The sequence below is a fragment of the Leucoraja erinacea genome, chromosome 4 (genome assembly GCF_028641065.1).
Source record: "Leucoraja erinacea ecotype New England chromosome 4, Leri_hhj_1, whole genome shotgun sequence".
Lineage (NCBI taxonomy): Eukaryota > Metazoa > Chordata > Chondrichthyes > Rajiformes > Rajidae > Leucoraja > Leucoraja erinaceus.
This window is the reverse complement of record NC_073380.1, coordinates 11761317-11780736: the sequence shown is the minus strand read 5'-3', so window position 1 is coordinate 11780736 and position 19420 is coordinate 11761317. Positions and strand designations below refer to the sequence as shown.

At 40.0% G+C, this 19420-nt stretch overlaps 1 protein-coding gene across 3 annotated transcripts in view; it reads right to left on the bottom strand.

Moving 5' to 3' along the window:
* Positions 1-19420, bottom strand: part of lrrcc1 (leucine rich repeat and coiled-coil centrosomal protein 1) — a 104534-nt gene that overhangs the window by 4032 nt on the left and 81082 nt on the right. For all 3 annotated transcript variants that reach the window (XM_055633664.1, XM_055633665.1, XM_055633666.1), the window contains 3 exons: positions 17241-17449; positions 9137-9274; positions 6237-6372 (listed from right to left, as the gene is read on the bottom strand). In XM_055633664.1, coding sequence (XP_055489639.1) covers positions 6237-6372; positions 9137-9274; positions 17241-17449 — 483 coding nt within the window. The remainder of the gene's footprint in view (positions 1-6236; positions 6373-9136; positions 9275-17240; positions 17450-19420) is intronic.

Here is a 19420-nt window from a genome sequence, read left to right as displayed (position 1 = left end):
TCCATTTTTAACCAGTCTGGTTGCTGGTCTATTTCTCCCAACCAGAAATTCATATTTTTAATATTAACTGCCCAGAAATAAAACAAAAAGTTAGGTAAAACCAAGCCTCCATTATTTTTTGATTTACACAGGTGTCTTTTGCTTATCCTATGATTCTTATAATCCCAGATAAAATCATTAACAATAGAGTCCAATTTTTTTAAAGAAGTTTTTTGCCAGGTATATCGGAATCGTCTGAAAAAGGTATAATATTTGCGGTAAAAAAATCATTTTTATGGCATTAATTTTGCCAACCATTGAAATAGGTAATGTTTTCCAGTATTGGATATTCTTATGTAATTTATTCAATAATGGGGGGGGAAATTTGCTTTAAATAATGATGTATATATCTTAGTTACATAGATACCTAGATATTTAAATTTTTCATTTACTACTTTAAATGGGAATTGTTGTATTATCTGTTTGTTATGTTCCCTTATTGGCATAATTTCACTTTTATTCCAATTTATTCTGTATCCTGAAAGTGCACCGAATTGGTTTATTAGTTTTAATAGGTTTGGGATACTAATTTCTGGTTTTGTGATGTAAATTAATACGTCATCTGCGTATAGAGAAATTTTATTCACTGTGTCTTTAGTGTTATACCCATATATTTCCGGATGCCCCCTAATTCTTTCTGCAAGTGGCTCAATAGCAAGTGCAAATAGTAATGGAGATAACGGGCATCCTTGTCTACAACCTCTAGATAGACTGAATTTAGATGACAGTCTTTGGTTGGTAAGTATTCTAGCCGTAGGATTTGTGTATAGCAGTTTTATCCATGTGCAAAATTTCTCCCCTAGCTGCATCTTTTCCATCACCGAAAATAAATAAGGCCATTCGACCTGATCAAATGCTTTTTCAGCGTCAAGTGAGATTATTGCTAAATCTTCATTAATAATTCTCTTGGTATATATAATATTAAATAATCTTCTTAGATTATAATATGAATACCGTTTCTGAATAAAGCCTGTTTGGTCAGGGTGTATTAATTTATTCATCACTGTACTTAATCTACGTGCTAGTATTTTAGTTAGTATTTTCTGGTCTGTATTCAGAAGTGCAATTGCTCTGTATGATCCCGGATCTTCCGGATCTTTATCAGCTTTAGGAATAAGCGTTATTATAGATTCATTTAAGGTGTCTGGGAGTTTCTGTTGGGTGTAGATATAATCATATAGTCTTTGCAAGCGTGGGCACAGCAAATCATGAAATTTTTTGTAAAATTCGGAACCTAGACCATCTGGCCCTACTGCCTTACCATTTTTTAGAGAGCCAATAGACTCCTCAATATCCTTTATCGTAATTTCCCTTTCTAATAATTCTCTATCATTTGAATCTAAACCTTTTAAGTTACATTTTATTAAAAAAATCTGCTATTCCTTCTGATTGTGCTACAGTTTTAGTTGAATAAAGGTTATGATAGTATTGTAGAAATCTATCATTTATATCCTTGGGCATTTTTAATAATTCTCCTGTCTCTGTTCTAATTTTATGAATTATTTTTTCCCCTTCCATTTTTCGCAGCTGGCGTGCTAATAGTTTTTGTGGTTTGTCTCCAAATTCAAACTGTAATTGTTTGGTTTTTTGATAAAGTTTTATTACTTGTTCTGAGTACATTTTATTTAATTTATATTTCAGTACAGCAATTTTATTATGTTTTAACGTAGATGGCGTTCTCGCATTTTCTATATCTAGTTGCTTAATTTCACTTTCCAGTGCTTGTTGTTTAATCCTGTTTTCTTTATTATAAAATGCTTGGGCAGAGATTAATGTACCTCGAACATACGCTTTAAACGTCTCCCACATAAGAGAAGCAGGTGTGTCAGGGTTGTCATTTACCTCAAAAAATATTTGGATTTGTTTAATAATATATTCCTGGCATGATCTTTCGTTCAAGATTTGTGGGTTAAGTCTCCAATATGTTTGTTTCTCGGACATTCCATTTAATTTAATCATGAATGTTACCGGTGCGTGATCTGAGATTATGATGTTATGATATTTTGAATTATAAGTAAATGGAATAAACGTAGAGTCAACTAAAAAGTAATCTATTCTTGAGTATGTTTTGTGTACTGGTGAATAAAATGAATATTCCCGTCCGGTTGGGTTTTCTATTCTCCAGATATCCTTAATATTAGTGGTATTAATAAATGAATTTAAAAATACACTTGAATTGGATGTTGCTTTTTTTTGCCTTGATGATCTATCTAAGTATGGGTCTAATGTACAATTGAAGTCTCCTCCAATTATTAATTTGTATTGTGCAAATTCAGGAATTTTATTAAATGTTTTGTTAAAAAAAGTGGGGTTATCGAAGTTAGGCCCATAAACATTTAGAAGGATCACTTTTTCTCCATTTAACTCTCCAACCACTATAATATATCTGCCATCAATATCCACTATTATTGAAGAGGTCGCAAAAGGTATTCCTTTACGAATTACTATTGCAACTCCTCTTGACTTGTGGGAAAAAGAGGAATGATATGATTCAGCGATCCACTTAGCTTTAAGTCTGTGTTGAGATTCCTTTTTAAGATGTGTCTCTTGAAGAAATATTATATCTGTTTTGATTAGATTTAGGTGTGCCAAAACTTTACTTCTCTTAATTGGTTCATTGATTCCCTTGACATTCCAACTACAAAATGTTATTCCCTGACCCCTTCTTGTCATGTTAGCATCTTGCATATTGCATCTGAGGTGGTCTATAACCGGGCAGAAGGAACAACACATAGAACCTGACCCTGCTCCCAAACCTCAGATAGATGAATTTAAATTCGAATACATCATTCTTCCGATCATATCTCCTTGCCTTGGTCTTGTTTTTCCATTCAAACCTTGAGTTAGAGAAATATTTAAAGAAAGAAAAGTGATAGGGTTGGTTAGTGTAGGGTGAAGAAAAAAGAACTACATCTACAATTAGTGTAGTTAGTGATAGCCACACTAACGTGGCTAGAATTCTAAAGACTTCCGTAGCCTTTGTAAAACGAAAAAATTCCCAGCTCCGTGCCCGAGGAAGAGGAAAAAAAAAAAAAAAAAAAGGAAATTATATTTAACATTCAATCAACTTCTTTGGGAGTATCAAACTTATTTACCTAGTCATACTTATACCCACACAATATATATGCACCTACCTACGTACACGCATATATATATATATATATATATATATGTATACATACCCACATGCATACTAGTATCAACACGTAACCCTGCAGAAAGGTTCAAGACAGCAAAATGATTTTAAATTGAAAAATAGAGCGAAAAAAAGAAAAGGAAACCCGTCAATCTTAATTATGATATAGGTTAATTTACCTCTTACATATCTTTCTATATACTATAGTATGTAATTCCTTTCTTCATTTATCAAAGACTATTAATTATTGATCATTGTTATCCATCTTATACCGTATTAACTTTTTATAAGAATTGATAATGTTAATAATTTTAGTGGAAATAAGGATATTTAATAAGTATTAGTTGTTACCTATATAGTTAGATATGAATTTACATATAATAGTAATGATTAGTAAACGAAAAAGAGCCAAAACAAAAAAGAGAAAAAAGAGGGAAAAACCCTCGAAAGATCACAGTTTTTATCCAATGTCCTCCATCATTTTCGGTTTCCAAGTGTCTTTAAAGCTCTTGAACGAATTTTAAAGGTCCTTTTAGATCTGACGGTCATCTTAGTCCATGGCTCCTAAGGAGTGATGTAGATTCTTCAGTCTGTGGGCACGTTACCGACTTCCTTGGCGTATTCGAGTGCTTTTTCGTGGTCTGTAAAAAAGAACTCATTGGAATTGTAGGTGACTCTTAGCCTTGCGGGATAGAGCAGGCTGTATCTCAAATCCGGTACACTCTTCAATATTCTTTTGGTCTCATTGAACAGCATTCTTTTCTTGAAGACCTCTGTCGAGTAATCTCGGTAAATGCTAAATCTCACGCCTTCAAAAAGAAGTTGACCGCTCCGAACACTTTTCTTCATTATCTCATCAAATTCATGATCCTGTAGGACTTTTACAATAATTTGTCTTGGATGGGCATCATCTTGTGTACGACGTCGCTGCGCTCTATGGGCTCGGCCGAGTAGAGGTTTGTGATCCAATTTTAAGACTTTATGTAGTAGGTCTGCCACGAAATCCCGAGTGCCCATTTCCCTCTCGCTTCCTTCTTTCACCCCTACAATTCTTAGATTCTTACGTCTTTGACGCCCCTCCAGATCAATACATTTATCATTTAATTTGCTCACCATGTTTGAGAGGCGTTGGTTTTCAGTAAGGAGCTGACTTACTGTTTCCGCACTTGTCGTCGCCCATTTCTCAAGCTCGGTTATCGCTATTCTGTGTTGATCAAGTTCGTGGCGAATGGGGTCCACCTCTGTTTGAACATTTGTTTCCACCGAAACGAGTCTGGCTTCCAGCACTTCCATCTGGTCTTTGACCTCTTCCTCCCTCGTCCTCTTCCAGATTTCAAGCATTTGTTGAACTGTGGCGTGCATTTCTGCTCTAAAATCTACCTTGAAGGTGTCTAGTGCCTTTTGAAATTTCTCTCCAAAAGTCTTCATTTCAGCAGCCAGAAAGATTTTAAGATCATCCATTTCCGATTTTTTCCCTTTAATTTTCTTTGGAAGATCTTCCTGGACCATCGCTGTAACTGAGGCCGAGGCTTCTGTAGGGCCTTCCTCTTCCATCTGGGGTCTTCCTTTACCCGATTTTTTTCCACGGGGGGGGGGGGGTGTGTTGTAGCGACATACCTTAAGTCGCAGGCCTGATGACGTCACGCAGGCTGCCGTTTCAGATTACGATCGCTGCAGGTAGGTCCCGATTTTCTCCCGTTTTTTGCTTCCTCGGTACGGAGCTGGTTGGCGCTGGACCTTAAGTCTCCATAGCGCCACCGGAAGTCCCTCCTGGATGATGCAGGAAGTCCCTCCTGGATGATCCCACATTCTTACTGGATGTGGCTCCATAACATAGAAATGCCCAGCAAGTATAAAAGTGATTATATATTTTGGTCCAAAGTAAAGTATGACTTGAATGTAGATATGTTGGTTTGAAGAAAGGAAAGTGTTTACTATTGTATGTTTACTCTACAACAGTGCGGTTAATAATACTTTATTTGTAAAGTGTCTTACAAATAAGGCATTATTGCCTGAACTGTTATAATATCTGCTTTATTAGCAATTTATTTACTCGTGTTATCTTGGCTTAGATGGTCACAAACTTTTCACTAAGCTGGGAAGGGTGGTCCTGAAACAATATGAACAAGTTCTGTTAAGTTCTGTTCTGTTAATTAATTGATTAATCAGAGATAATGGATGGAGAGTGCATTTGAGTAGTGATGATAAATACGTGTCTAAGGATTAATCATGTTTTCAGTCAATTATCTCAATGGACAAAATGGCAAATTTTCCTTGACCAGTATCTGCCCACTTGATTCTATTCCCCATTATGCCCAAAGTGTTTAAGTGAACACTGCATTGTCAGAGATATTAAACAGCCTTGTTTGGCTGAATGCAAAGAATCCACATTAGTCACAGATGAGCCGGCAGTCCTGGTTAATATTTTACTTCAACATACATATTTGGTCATTCATGCAGTTACATGTGCAAGAGATTATTGTGGATGAATTGGCTCCTATGTTTGCTAAAATAAGGAGAAATAACAATGCTTCGTTTGCAGGAATGAACTGCAGATGCTGGTTTAAATCGAAGATAGACACAAACTGCTGGAGTAACACAGTGGGACAGGCAGCATTTCTGAAGAGAAGGAATGGGTGACGTTTCGGGTTGAGACCCTTCATCAGACTGATGTTAGGGGAGTGGGCAGGAGTGAGATTGCAAATGCTTAGTTTGCATTCGTTTAGTTTAGTTCAGAGATACAGCTTGGAAACAGGCCCTTTGGCTCATCAAGTCCATGCCGACCAGCGATCACCTGTAGAATAGTTCAATCCTTCAAACTAGGGACAATTTACAGAAGCCTGGAGTGTGGGGAGAAATTGGAGCCGGAGAAAACTCACAGGGAGAATGTGCAAACTCCTTACAGACAGCACCTTCAGTTAGGATCGAAATCGGGTCTCTGGCGCTGTGAGGCAACAAATCTACCGCTGTGACACCGTGCAGCCCCAAATTATATGTAATATATATTAGGCGATGACATATTATGTGTATTGTTTTGTGTGCCAGGTAGAAAAAGTGTTACCTTTTCTTTTGCTGCTTCAATCTCTTTTTGCTTTTCGTTGGCTAACTGCAGAAGTTGGGTCTGTTGAGATACCTGGATAGCCTCAAGCTGGTGCCTGAATGCATCATCCATGGAGTGAAGTTTTCCTGCTGCAGCCCTTGGTGATTTTGAACAAACACAAATCAAAGTGTTCTAAATATACTTAGTATCGCTAAACAAAAACCCATTACCTTTATGTGAAAAGTAAAACTCACAAAATATAAAATTATTGTTTGGCATTTTCTGTTGCCTACAGTCATATTATGAATGTATACAAAACTGGAAATAATGGAACAAATCTCAATTTCTCTAATCATGAGGAAGCTGGAGTTATTTTGAGGACTTAAATAGAAACATAGAAATTAGGTGCAGGATTAGGCCATTCAGCCCTTCAAGCCTGCACCGCCATTCAATATGATCATGGCTGATCATCCAACTCAGTATCCTGTACCTGCCCTCTCTCCATACCCCCTGATCCCTTTAGCCACAAGGGCTACATCTAACTCCCTCTTAAATATAGCCAATGAACTGGCCTCAACTACCTTCTGTGGCAGGGAATTCCAGAGATTCACCACTCTCTGTGTGAAAAATGTTTTTCTCATCTCAGTCCTAAAAGATTTCTCCCTTATCCTTAAACTGTGAACCCTTGTTCTGCACTTCCCCAACATCGGGAACAATCTTCCTGCATCTAGCCTGTCTAACCTCTTAAGAATTTTGTAAGTTTCTATAAGATCCCCCCTCAATCTTCTAAATTCTAGCGAGTACAAGCCGAATTGTCATCTTAAATAGCCCTTCTCGATTGAGGATACCTTATCTAAAGGTTCTGCTATAAATGCGGGAGTCACAGATTTAGCCACAAGTGGGGCAGAAGTGCTTGAAGGAGCAAAATGTGAGGTAGTTAGGGATCTGTGCCCTCCTTCCACCGCTTGTATTGAGAATCTGTATGCTCCTGACAAATGGATCCACTGTACTCAAAGCCATCCTGAATTTCCCTTCTCCATTTTGAGTGTTCATGAATTGGTGGGATGTTACACTTTTTTTCAAGTAACAGCAAATAATAATGTGCACCACAAGTAAAATACCTACAGCTAATATAACACAATTGGAAACATTTCAGTTTGTTTTCACAACATATCTGAAATGCTGTGTAAATAAAATTAAGCAGTGTTGAACTGTCATTAGAAAGCAATATAAACAAAATGTAAAATCTGAGGTTTTACTAGTTTTTGCCAAAGAGCTTGTAATTAAGAAAAATTTAACAAGATCTAATTCCTGATATTTTACATTATAGTTTGCAAAGGAGTATCCAGTTCTTTAAATCTGTCTAAAATATTGAACAACATATTTCAGAAATATTTCTTGTTTGGACATGGCAGAATTGTAAAATTGGCAATTTTAAGTCAACTTTTTCAATTATAAATTCTAATTTCAAATAATGATCATCCTATTTACAGTAATATGGACATTGAATTAAACATCCGATACACAATTAGCAATTACACATCAGGCCAGGTGGTGGCACTGTAATACCATATATTTTCTAGCACAAGTAATAGTTTCACTGACAAAAAATTGGATCACACTGGATCACAGGGTTTTGGCACACCTGATTCAATTTTAATAGAAAGTGTAATGTAAATGAAAATTGGGAACCTTTTGCAAGTTGAAAACATCTACAATTTTACTTCTGGGTTCATCACACATCTGATGCATTGAGTTCACAGACTTTCACATCTGATGAGTTCACAGACTTTTAACATGAGGTGATGAAAGTAGTTAAATGTTCAGTTATACATGCCGTTTGCACATCATGTTACTTTGAGTCTGCTGCCATGTTATTGAAAGGTGCCTTGATCCAAAAATAATCGTACCTTCTGATTCAATGCTGAATCCCATCCAATCTCCCCCAAACCCCTACCCACTTAATTCACTTTCCTTGAGAGTCAGCATTCACTCTAAGCCCTCTATATACTAAACCTGGCCCAAAATATTCTTCTGAAACTCAATTCCCCAGTTCACATCTGGGCTTTGTTCTCCTGCAATTCCCCAAGCTTGAGCAATTTTTTTAATGCTCTAGACACAGAGTCTCTCGCTCAAAGTAGGGGAATTGAGACCCAGAGGGCATGGGTTTAAGGTGAAAGGGAAAAGATTTTATAGGAATCTGAGGGGTAATTGTTTCACACAAAGGGTGGTAGGTGCATGGAACGAGCTGCCAGATGAGGTATTTGAGGCAGTGATTATCACAACGTTTTTGAATAAGTTAGACAGATATATGGATAGGCCAGGTCTCGAGGAATTTGGGTTAAATGCAGACGTGGGATGAGTATAGGTGAGACATGGATGGTGTGGGGCCGAAGTTGGGCCGAAGGGCCTGTTTCCACACATGACTATGACTCTGCAATAGCAGGGAGCAAAGGAAAGCCCTTTGGGTATGTAAGGCCTATTCAGTAGAACATGATGCCCTGGGCCTTATGCACTAATCAATTTTCCAGTGGGTGAATCATGTAATTATTTTAGATATTGTTTGTACTCTTTTAGTCCAAGTCAATAACTGCAGCATAGATTTATCTGTTGAATAAAAATGTGGAAGCAATGGGATGAAACAGATCCAGTAACTCAAAAGATTGGAAAACTCATTGTGACATTGCCATTACTAATAACATCATAAATTAAACTGTTTAAGCAAATCAAAGAAAAATATCCAAAAGTAATTGCGGACCAAACATTGAAAACAACGTCCAAGATGTTGCAACGGCAAACACAACAGTGAAACAAGCAGGTTATAAGTACAAAGAACTGCTTAATAAAACGTTAATGTTATTGGAACAGCAAATTGAGAAGCTAAATTGATAAAAAACCTTTTGTTACTGCTCAAAACTTACTTCTGAGCTTCCAAAGCTTTGTCTCTCTCTTCAACAAGTTTCCTTTCTTTAGCATCAAAGGATTCTTTCATATGTTTGACCTGTGTTTCCAACCGTGTCAGTATCTCTGCTTTATCTTGCCACTTCTTATTTACAGCACTACGGGTACAAAAGCAAAATATAGCAGAGGCTGGAAATCTAGACTAATCAAGAATGTTCAATTGTCATATGTAGCAGGAATGGAACAATGAAATTCTTACTTGCTGCAGCTTTAAGGGCTCATTCATGCAGTAACAGAAAAATAATATACAATAATCAATCACACGCAGTGGTAGCGTTCCCGCCTTACATCACCAGAGACATGGATTCAGTCCTAACTACGGATGATGTCTGTGCAGAGTTTGTACGTTCTCCCTGTGACCGCGTGGGTTTTCCCCAGGTGCTCCAGTTTCCTCTCACACTCCAAAGAGGTACAGGTTTGTAATTTAATTGGCTTCGATAAAAACTGTCTGTAGTGTATAGGATAGTGCTAGTATATGGAGATCCCTGGTCAGTGCTGACTCGATGGGCAGAAGGGTCTGTTTAACATGCTGTTTCTCTAAACTGTAAACTAATCTCTAAAATAAATTAATAATCAGTAATACACAGTAATAGTGCACAAACTGAATTATTAGTGCAACCAAAACAAAGTCCATAGCAGATTATTGCTAAGGTAGGGTTGTGGTAAGGATTGTGCAGTATGTTTCAAGAGCCTGATGGTTTTTGGGAAGAAGCTATTCTCCAACCTGTAGATCACAGTTCTCAGGCCCCTGCACCTTGTTCCTGCTAGTAGTGGCAAAAAGGGTGATGTGGGTCTTTGCTGGAAGCACTCAGGTTTGAAAGTTCATAGTATAAAACTCTATTATTTTGTCACTTATTTTGACATAGTCTTAACTGCTTATATTTCTTGATTTTTTTTTCTTATTACACATGAGAACAAACCAAGTTGAAAGAAAATAAATACCCAAGAAATGAAGCTTCTGGTTGTTCATTAATAACCTTTCATCAAATGTGAAGAGGGTAACTTGATAATTCTGAGATTTTAATTAACAGTTTCACAGCAATTTTATGAAACAAAAATTCTGATTTAGGATCCGTACCTCCTTAGTGAAAGAGGGCAGCGTGAGAATTAATGATCATCCTATTTACAGTAATATGGACATTGAATTAAACATCCGATACACAATTAGTCACTAAGGAATTGGTGTGATTAAACAAACTAAAATTTACTGACTATGAAAAGTAATAATTATCATATATATCTGTGTGTGTGTGTGTGTGTGTGTGTGATTTTGCCTTTGAAACGTAGCTCCTCGAAATCCAGACACAAAAACGCGGAGACTTTTACAATTTCGATAGGGATTGAACTTATGATTTCATAAATGCACTCCTCTCTAAATTCGGTCAATTATTTCCGCAGATTTTCAATAAGGTTGTTCACAAAACTCACTTTTTAAAATATAATCTCCACTTGCCAGCTGCTGACGTCACAATGCCCACATGCCCACCAATCCAGGCCCACCTGCCTCCTGGCCCCTCTTCTCACCTCCCCTCTCCTTCCTCTCCTTTCTACCCATCAGAGGGGACGATCGTCTGTCCCCCCCACTGGCCCGGCTTCCGCTGGCGGAAGCCACGATCGGCTGGTCACCCCGCTGCTTTTCACCATCCTCAGGTCGTTCCGTGCCTCACTCGGGCTGCCGCCCCGCCCCTCTCCTCTCTCTCTATCCCCCCCCTCTCTCTCTCCTCCTCTCTCTCTCTCTCTCTTCTCTCTCTCTCTCTCTCTCTCTCTCAGCCCTGATCCTATTCCTTCTCCCCTCTCTCTCTCTCTCTCTCTCTCCCTCTCTCCCCTCTCTCTCTCTCTCCCCCCCCCTCCCCCTCTCTCCCGCTCTCTCTCTCTCTCTCTCCCTCTCTCTCTCTCTCTCTCTCCTCCCCCCCCTCCCCCCTTCCTCTCCCCCCAACCCCCTGCAATCCCCCACCATCCCTCCCCTAAACCTCTTTCCCCCCCTCCATACTCTCCCCTCCACCCCTCACCTACCCTTCCCTCCCCTCCCTCTCTCCCCCCTTTCCTTCTCTCATTTTCTGCCCCACGAGATAGGGCGGGGATGCGGTAAAAGGAGCCAATTAATAATATTAATGTAATACCAAGGGGGTGGTTAGTGTGTGTGTGTCTGTGTGTGGGGGGGGGGGGGGGGGGGATTCGAGGATGGTTAGTATGTGTCTGATGCCACAGGCCACACGTTGGTCCCCCTTGGTCTAGTTAGTCATAAAACTGAGATAGGAAGGGCAATTTCACATAGTGAAATAAATTCAAATGAATTGTGTGAAAGGCATGTTCAGCCTGTTCTTAATGTTTAAATGTTCTACAAAAGCTTATCATAAGTTTCCAGAAAAGAAACGTTGACCATTTTATTGTAATTAGCTTGATTATGATATAGGATCTCATTCTAGTTGCACCTACGTGACATTAAGTAATATAAATTAGGAAATAAAACAGGACCAGCTGAGTTCCTCCAGCATTTCGTGTTATGCCAAATATATTTTTGTTTGATCTTCTTTAATCTTCGGATAAGTCACGGTCTCAACTCTTTAAAATGAAATGAGAATATCCAAAGCTTCTGGCCAGAATTTATTTTAGCAAGCTTTCTTAATTAGCTTCACACAGCTATTATGTAATTTCTCACTGATTTCTTGCAGATAAGTCTGGCTTCAAATGGAATCTCAAATATTGAAATGGAAAAGCTTCAGTACACATGCCTCAGCGCTGGACTGGTAGTACAGTCTATATTTTGTACTTGTCTTGGAAAATGGCATTATAAACAACATTTCGTTCAGCATTGACAGCAAGCCAGAGATAGAAGAAGGGATAGATAAATAATTAATTAGTTGCATATGAAAATGCTGCCACAAAGGATTTGAGGAATACATTCATATACAACACTGAATGACTGGAGCAAGAAGAAGATTAAAGGAAAGATCAATGAAGGGATTTTTGCTCCCAGCTTTAATACTCTTCCAGATATTACATACAGTGCATTCAGAAAGTTTTCAGACCCCTTCACTTGTTTTACATTTTGTTACGTTACACCCTTATTCCAAATGGATTAAATTCATTTTTTTAATCATCAATCTCTACGCAATACCCCATAATAAAAAAGTGAAAACAGGTGTTTAGAAAGTTTAGCAAAATAATTAAAAAGAAATAACTGAAAACATCACATTAACATAAGTACTCAGACCCTTTACTCGGTATTTTGTTTAGGCACCTTTGGCAGAGATTACAGCCTCAAGTCTTCTTGGGTATGATGCTACTAGCTTGGCACACCTGTATTTGGGTAATTTCTCCCATTCTTCTCTGCAGATCCTCGGAGACATTGTTGCAAGAGGGCCAGGGCTGGGAACTGAATATTCAAGTGTATTCAAGTATTCCATCCCCTACCTCCTATCAAAAAGGCAGACAGGTGGGCAGAGTGAGTGGGTTAGCTCTGTTGGTGAGGAATGAAACTCAGTCACTTGCAAGGGATGACATTGAAACAGGAGATGTGGAGTCCGTATGGATAGAACTAAGGAATTGTAAGGGTAAAAAGACCCTAATGAGACCTATCTACAGGCCCCCAAACAGTAGCCTGGATATAGGGTGCAAGTTGAATCAAGAGTTAAAATTGGCATGTCGTAAAGGTAATGCAACGGTTGTTATGGGAGATTTCAACATGCAGGTAGACTGGGAAAATCAGATTGGTATTGGACCCCAAGAAAGGGAGTTTGTGGAGTGCCTCCATGATGAATTCTTAGAGCAGCTTGTACTGGAGCCTACCAGGGAGAAGGCAATTCTGGATTTAGTGTTGTGTAATGAACCGGATTTGATAAGGGAATTTGAGGTTAAGGAGCCATTAGGAGGTAGTGACGATAATATGGTAAGTTTTAATCTATAATTTGACGGACTAGGGTAAATTGGAGGTGTCCGTGTTACAGTTGAACAAAGGGGACTATGGAGCCATGAGAGAGGAGCTGGTCAAAGTTGACTGGAAAGGTACCCTGGCAGGGACAACAGTGGAACAACAATGCCAGGTATTTCTGGGAATAATACAGAAGGTGCAGGATTAGTTCATTCCAAAGTGGAAGAAAGATTCCAAGGGGAGTAAGGGGCGACCGTGGCTGACAAGGGACGTCAAGGACAGTATAAAAATAAAAGAGAAGAAGTACAACATAGCAAAGTTGAGTGGGAAGCAAGAGGATTGAGTAATAGACAATAGACAATAGGTGCAGGAGTAGGCCATTCGGCCCTTCGAGCCAGCACCGCCATTCAATGTGATCATGGGAGATCATCCCCAATCAGGACCCCGTTCGTGCCTTCTCCCCATATCCCTTGACTCTGTTATTTTTAAGAGCCCTATCTAGCTATCTCTTGAAAGCATCCAGAGAACTTGCCTCCACCGCTCTCTGAGGCAGAGAATTCCACAGACTCACCACTCTCTGTGAAAAAAAGTATTTCCCTGTCTCCGTTCTAAATGGCTTACTCCTTATTCTTAAACTGTGGCCCCTGGTTCTGGATTCCCCCAACATCCTGCCTCTAGTGTGTCCAAACCCTTAACAATCTTATATGTTTCAATGAGATACCCTCTCATCCTTCTAAACTCCAGAGTGTACAAGCCCAGCTGCTCCATTCTCTCAGCATATGACAGTCCCTCCATCCCGGGAATTAACCTTGTCGACCTACGCTGCACTCTCTCAATAGCAAGAATGTCTTTCCTCAAATTAAGGGACGAAAACTGCACACAATACTCCAGGTGTGGTCTCACTAGGGCTCTGTACAACTGCAGAAGGACCTCTTTGTTTAAAGAGCAACAGAAGACAACTAAAAAGGCAATACCGCTAGAAGGTAAGGTAGCCAAGAGGTACGAAGGTAAGCTAGCCAAGAATTTCAAGGAGGATAGTAAAAGCTTTAGGTATGTGAAGAGGAAAAATTAGTTAAGACCAATGTTGGACCCTTGAAGACTAAAAAAGGTGAATTTATTATGGGGAACAAGGAAATGTCAGATGAGTTGAACATGTACTTTGGATCCGTCTTCATTAAGGAGGACACAATCTTCTTGATGTCTGAAGAAGGGTTTCGGCCCGAAACGTTGCCTATTTCCTTCGCTCCATAGATGCTGCTGCACCCGCTGAGTTTCTCCAGCTTTTCTGTGTAACCTTCTTGATGTACTAGTGGCTAGAGGATCTGGGGTGACGGAGGAACTGAAGGAAATCCACATTCGGCAGGAAGTGGTGTTGGATAGACTGATGGGACTGAAGGCTGATAAATCCTCAGGGCCCGATGGTCTGCATCCCAGGGTACTTAAGGAAGTGGCTCTAGAAATCGTGGACACATTGGTGTTCACTCTCCAATGTTCTGTAGACACAGGATGAGTTCCTGTGGGTTGGAGGGTGGCTAATGTTATTCCACTTTTTAAAAAAAGGCGGGAGAAGGAAAACGGGGAATTATAGACCAGGTAGCCTGACATCGGTGGTGGGGAAGATGCTGGAGTCAATCATAAAAGATGAAATAGTGGCACATTTGGATAGCAGTAACAGGATCGGTCCAAGTCAGCATGGATTTACGATGGGGAAATCACGCTTGACTAATCGTCTAGAATTTTTTGGGGATGTAACTAGGAAAATGGACAAGGGAGAGTCAGTGGATGTAGTGTACCTGGACTTTCAGAAAGTATTTGATAAGGTCCCACATAGGAGCGTAGTGGGCAAAATTAGGGCACATGGTATTGGGGGTAGAGTGCTGACATGGATAGGAAATTGGTTGGTAGACAGGAAACAAAGAGTAGGGATTAACGGGCCCTTTTTAGAATGGTAGGCAGCGACTAGTGGGGTACGCAAGGCCTGGTGCTGGGACCGCAGCTATTTACAATTTACATCAATGATATAGATAAAGGGATTCAGGCAGTGAAGAAAGCAAATGGCATGTTGGCCTTCATAACAAGGTGAGTTGAGTATGGGAGCAAAGAGGTCCTTCTGCAGTTGTACAGGGCCCGAGTGAGACCACACCTGGAGTATTGTCTGCAGTTTTGGTTCCCTAATTTGAGGAAGAACATTCTTCCTAATGAGGGAGTGTAGCGTAAGTTCACGAGGTTAATTCCCGGGATGGCGGGGCTGTCATATGTTGATAGGATGGAGTGGCTTGGCTTGTATACTCTGGAATTTAGAAGGATGAGGGAATTTTATTGAAACATAGAAGATTATTAAGGGTTTGGACACTAGAGGCAGGAAATATGTTCCCGATATAGGGGGAGTCCAGAACCAGGGGCCACAGTTTAAGAATTAGGGGTAAGCCATTTAGAACGGCGATGAGGAAAAACTTTTTCACACGGAGGGTTGTGAGTCTGTGGAATTCTCTGCCTCAGTGGGCAGTGGAGGCCGGTTTTCAGAATACTTTCAAGGGAGAGCTTGATAGGGCTCTTAATGATAGCAGAGTCAGGGAATATGGGGAGAAGGCAGGAACGGGATACTGATTGTGGATGGTCAGCCATGATCTCATTGAATGGCGGTGCTGGCTCGAAGGGCCAAATGGCCTACTCCTGCACCTATTGTCTCTCAAGCTCTGTCAGGTTGGAAGGGGAGCGTCAATGTACAGCTATTTTCAGATTCCTCCAGAGATGTTCGATCAGGTCTCTCCAGAGTTGTTCGATCCGGGCTCTTGCTGGGCCACTCAAGGACATTCACAGACCTGTCATAAACTCACTCCTGCGTTGTCTTGGCTGTTTGCTTAGGGTCGTTGTCCTGTTGGAAGTTGAACCTCCACCCCAGTCTGAGGTCCAGAACGCTCTGGAGCAGGTTTTCATCAAGGATCTATCTGTACTTTGTTCCGTTCATCTTTCCCTCGATCTTAACTAGTCTCCCAGTTCCTGCCACTGAAAAACATCCCCACAGCATGATGCTGCCACCACCATGCTTCACCCTAGGTATGGTATTGGCCAGGTGATGAGTGGTACCTAGTTTCCTCCAGACCTGACACTTGGCATTCAGGCCAAATTTTGGTTTCATCAGACCAGAGCACCAGAGAAAACACCCCTTTTGGCAAACTCCAAGCGGGCTGTCATGTGCCTTTCATGAGGAGTGGCTTCCGTCCGGCCACCCTACCATAAAGGCCTGATTGGTGGAGTGCCGCAGATATATTTGTCCTTCTGGAAGGTTCTCCCATCTCCACAGAGGAACTCTGGAGCTCTGTCAGAGTGACCATCGGGTTCTTGATCACCTCCCTGACCAAGGCCCTTCCCCCCCAATTGCTCAGTTTGGCCGGGCGGCCAGCTCTATGAAAAGTCCTGGTGATTCCAAAGTTCTTGAATTTAAGAATAACGAAGGCCACCGTGCTCTTCAGGACATGCAATGCTGCAGAAATTGTTTTATACCCTTCCCCAGATCTGTGTCCTGACACAATCCTGTCTCGGAAGTGTACAGACAATTCCTTCGTCTTCATGCGTTGACATCCACTGTCAACTGTGGGACCTTATATAGACAGTTGTGTGCCTTTCCATATCATGTCTAATCAATTTAATCTACCACTGGTGGACTCCAATCAAGTTGTAGAAACATCTCAAAGATAATCAATGGAAACAGGATGAACCTAAGCTCAATTTTGAGTGTCATAGCAAACGGTCTGAATACTTATGTAAATGTGATATTTCAGTTATTTCTTTTTAATTACTTTGCAAAAATTTCTAAACACCTGTTTTCGCTTTGTCATTCTGGGGTATTGTGTGTAGATTGATGTTAAAAAAATGAATTTAATCCATTTTAAAATAAGGCTGTAACGTAACGAAATGTGGAAAAAGTGAAGCGGTCTGAATGCTGTCTGAATGCACTGTATATAACAATAACGTAATGCAGAAAATTAACAATAGCTAATATGAAAGGCAACTGGAAGTGTAGAATAGGAAACTGTTACATCAAATAAATCATTCCTTATAGATGTTTTGAAATTTCATTAAACTGGTCCCATTTTAATAACCACACTAAGAATAATTCATTTCAAAATTAAAATCGACCATTGCAATTGAAAACATAATTTAGTATATTAATAACAATATTCAGCATTTACCCAAAAGCTTTTTTTGTTTCCTCTAGCTCAGCTTCTTTTTCTTCAAGCTGTTGCTTTAGATCCTGTTTTCGCCCTGACAGCCTCTCAATTTTATCTTTCAGATCTTGCGATATGGCAGCTTCATTCTCTAATTGTTCGTGGAAGCTCCTTTGATCTTGTAGGTTTTGGTCCCGAATTTTCCTAATCTGTTCATCTCTTTCTTGCAGGCCCTGCATGGGAAAACAATAATATATTTCAATTGTGGAAGGTTTATTTAGGAAAAAGGACAAACCAGACATGCAGCAAGTGCAATAATTCTACATTTAACCTAGATAGTGGATTAATTCTCAATTCAATGATTTATTACAACTCATCAAAATGTAATATATAAATATTAATTTCCATCAAGAAGTGCAGTGGAACATCTTTATTCAAAGTTATTATTCTGAGGGATAAAAGAAAGGTTTATTTTAGTCTGAAGGGTCTGAACCCGAAACGTCATCCATTCCTTCTCTCCAGAGATGCTGCCTGACCCACTGAGTTACTACAGCTTTTTGTGTCTCTCTTTGGTTTAAACCAGCATCTGCAGTTCTTTCCTAAAGGTTTCTCTGGCTATTTCAACTTTTTATATAATACATCAAACATGAAGAATATTGAAATAAGAAACTACAGATGCTGGTTTACAAAAAAAGGTACAAGAGTGGGCCATGCAGCATCTCTGGAAAACATGGAGTGGTGATGTTTCTGGTCAGGACCCTTCTTCAGATTATGAAGGCTCCCAACCCGAAATGTCGCTTATCCATGTTCTCCAGAAAAGTTACCTGGCCCGCTGAGTTACTCCAGCACTTTGTGTCTTTTGTACAATAAGGAAATGTTGAGATAGGATTCGACTGGTTTCCCCAATGGAATTTGTGCAAAATTAGTCAAACCAACACAAAATGTAGAATTGTGCTACTTTCAGAAAAAAATACCCCCAAAACAGAATTAATCACCATTTCAAGTCCCATTAATTGAACCCCCTTGTGGGCCTTATCGGAGGCTCAAAATTAATTTAATCACAGGTGTACCAAGGCAAATTTGAAAAGATTAAAACAATAATTTCAAGTAGTCTACTATACACAGTTTTATTTAACACATTATTTTCAATGTTAAAATTAGGTTTCACACTGGTGGGTTTACCAGTTGGCTTCATTTGTCAAGCCAAGTTGAGTTGAGTTTATTAGCATATGCACAAGTCTGGTGAAGTAGCAGGTACAATATAAATTGTGCTTGAAAATCCTGCTTCAAATTACTTTTTGTGATAAGCTCTCCATCAGTTGCATTAACAAAGGCGGTGCAGGTCGTTTGCTCAATGTCACAATAAAAATACATTGATAACATTGTCTAATTACACTGCTTTGTGGAAAATGCTATGAACGTGTGACTGCACAGATGACTTGGACAAAAATAAATAAAATCACGTATTCACTTCACATGTATCTGGGGAAAATGTACACCTGGTGTGTCAGGTACACTCACTGTTTAAACTATTTCTATGGCAGGTTGTTTAGGGCTAGTCAAGTCAAGTCAAGTCAACTTTATTTGTCACATACACAGAGATTAGAGTTTGCAGTCCTAATGGCCTGTGGGAAGAAACTCCATCTCATCCTCTCTGTTTTCGCTGCGTAACAGGGGAGGCGCTTGCCTGACCGTAGCAGCTGGAACAGTCCATTGCTGGGGTGGTAGGGGTCCTTCATTACGTTGCTGGCTCTGGATCTGCAACTAATGGTGTATAGGTCCTGCAGGGGGATGAGCGTAGTTCCCATAGTGCGTTTGGCCAAACGCACTACTCTCTGCAGAGTCTTCCTGTCCTGGGCAGAGCTGTTCCCAAACCAGGTTGAGATGTTACTGGACAAGATGCTTTCTACAGCCCCAGAATATAAGCACTGAAAGATCTTCAGAGAGACTCTGAATTTCCTCAGCTGCCTGAGGTGGTAAAAGCGCTGCCTTGCCTTACTCACCAGTGCGGCAGTGTGTGTTGTCCATGTCAGAGCCTCTGTGATGTGGACTCCCGGGTATTTAAAGCTGCTCACCCTATCCACAGTAGCCCCATTTATCTCCAGTGGCGTATACGTCCTCGGATGTTGAGCCCTTCTAAAGTCCACAATCATCTCCTTAGTTTTTGTGACATTCAAGAGGAGACTGTTGTCCTGACACCAGTT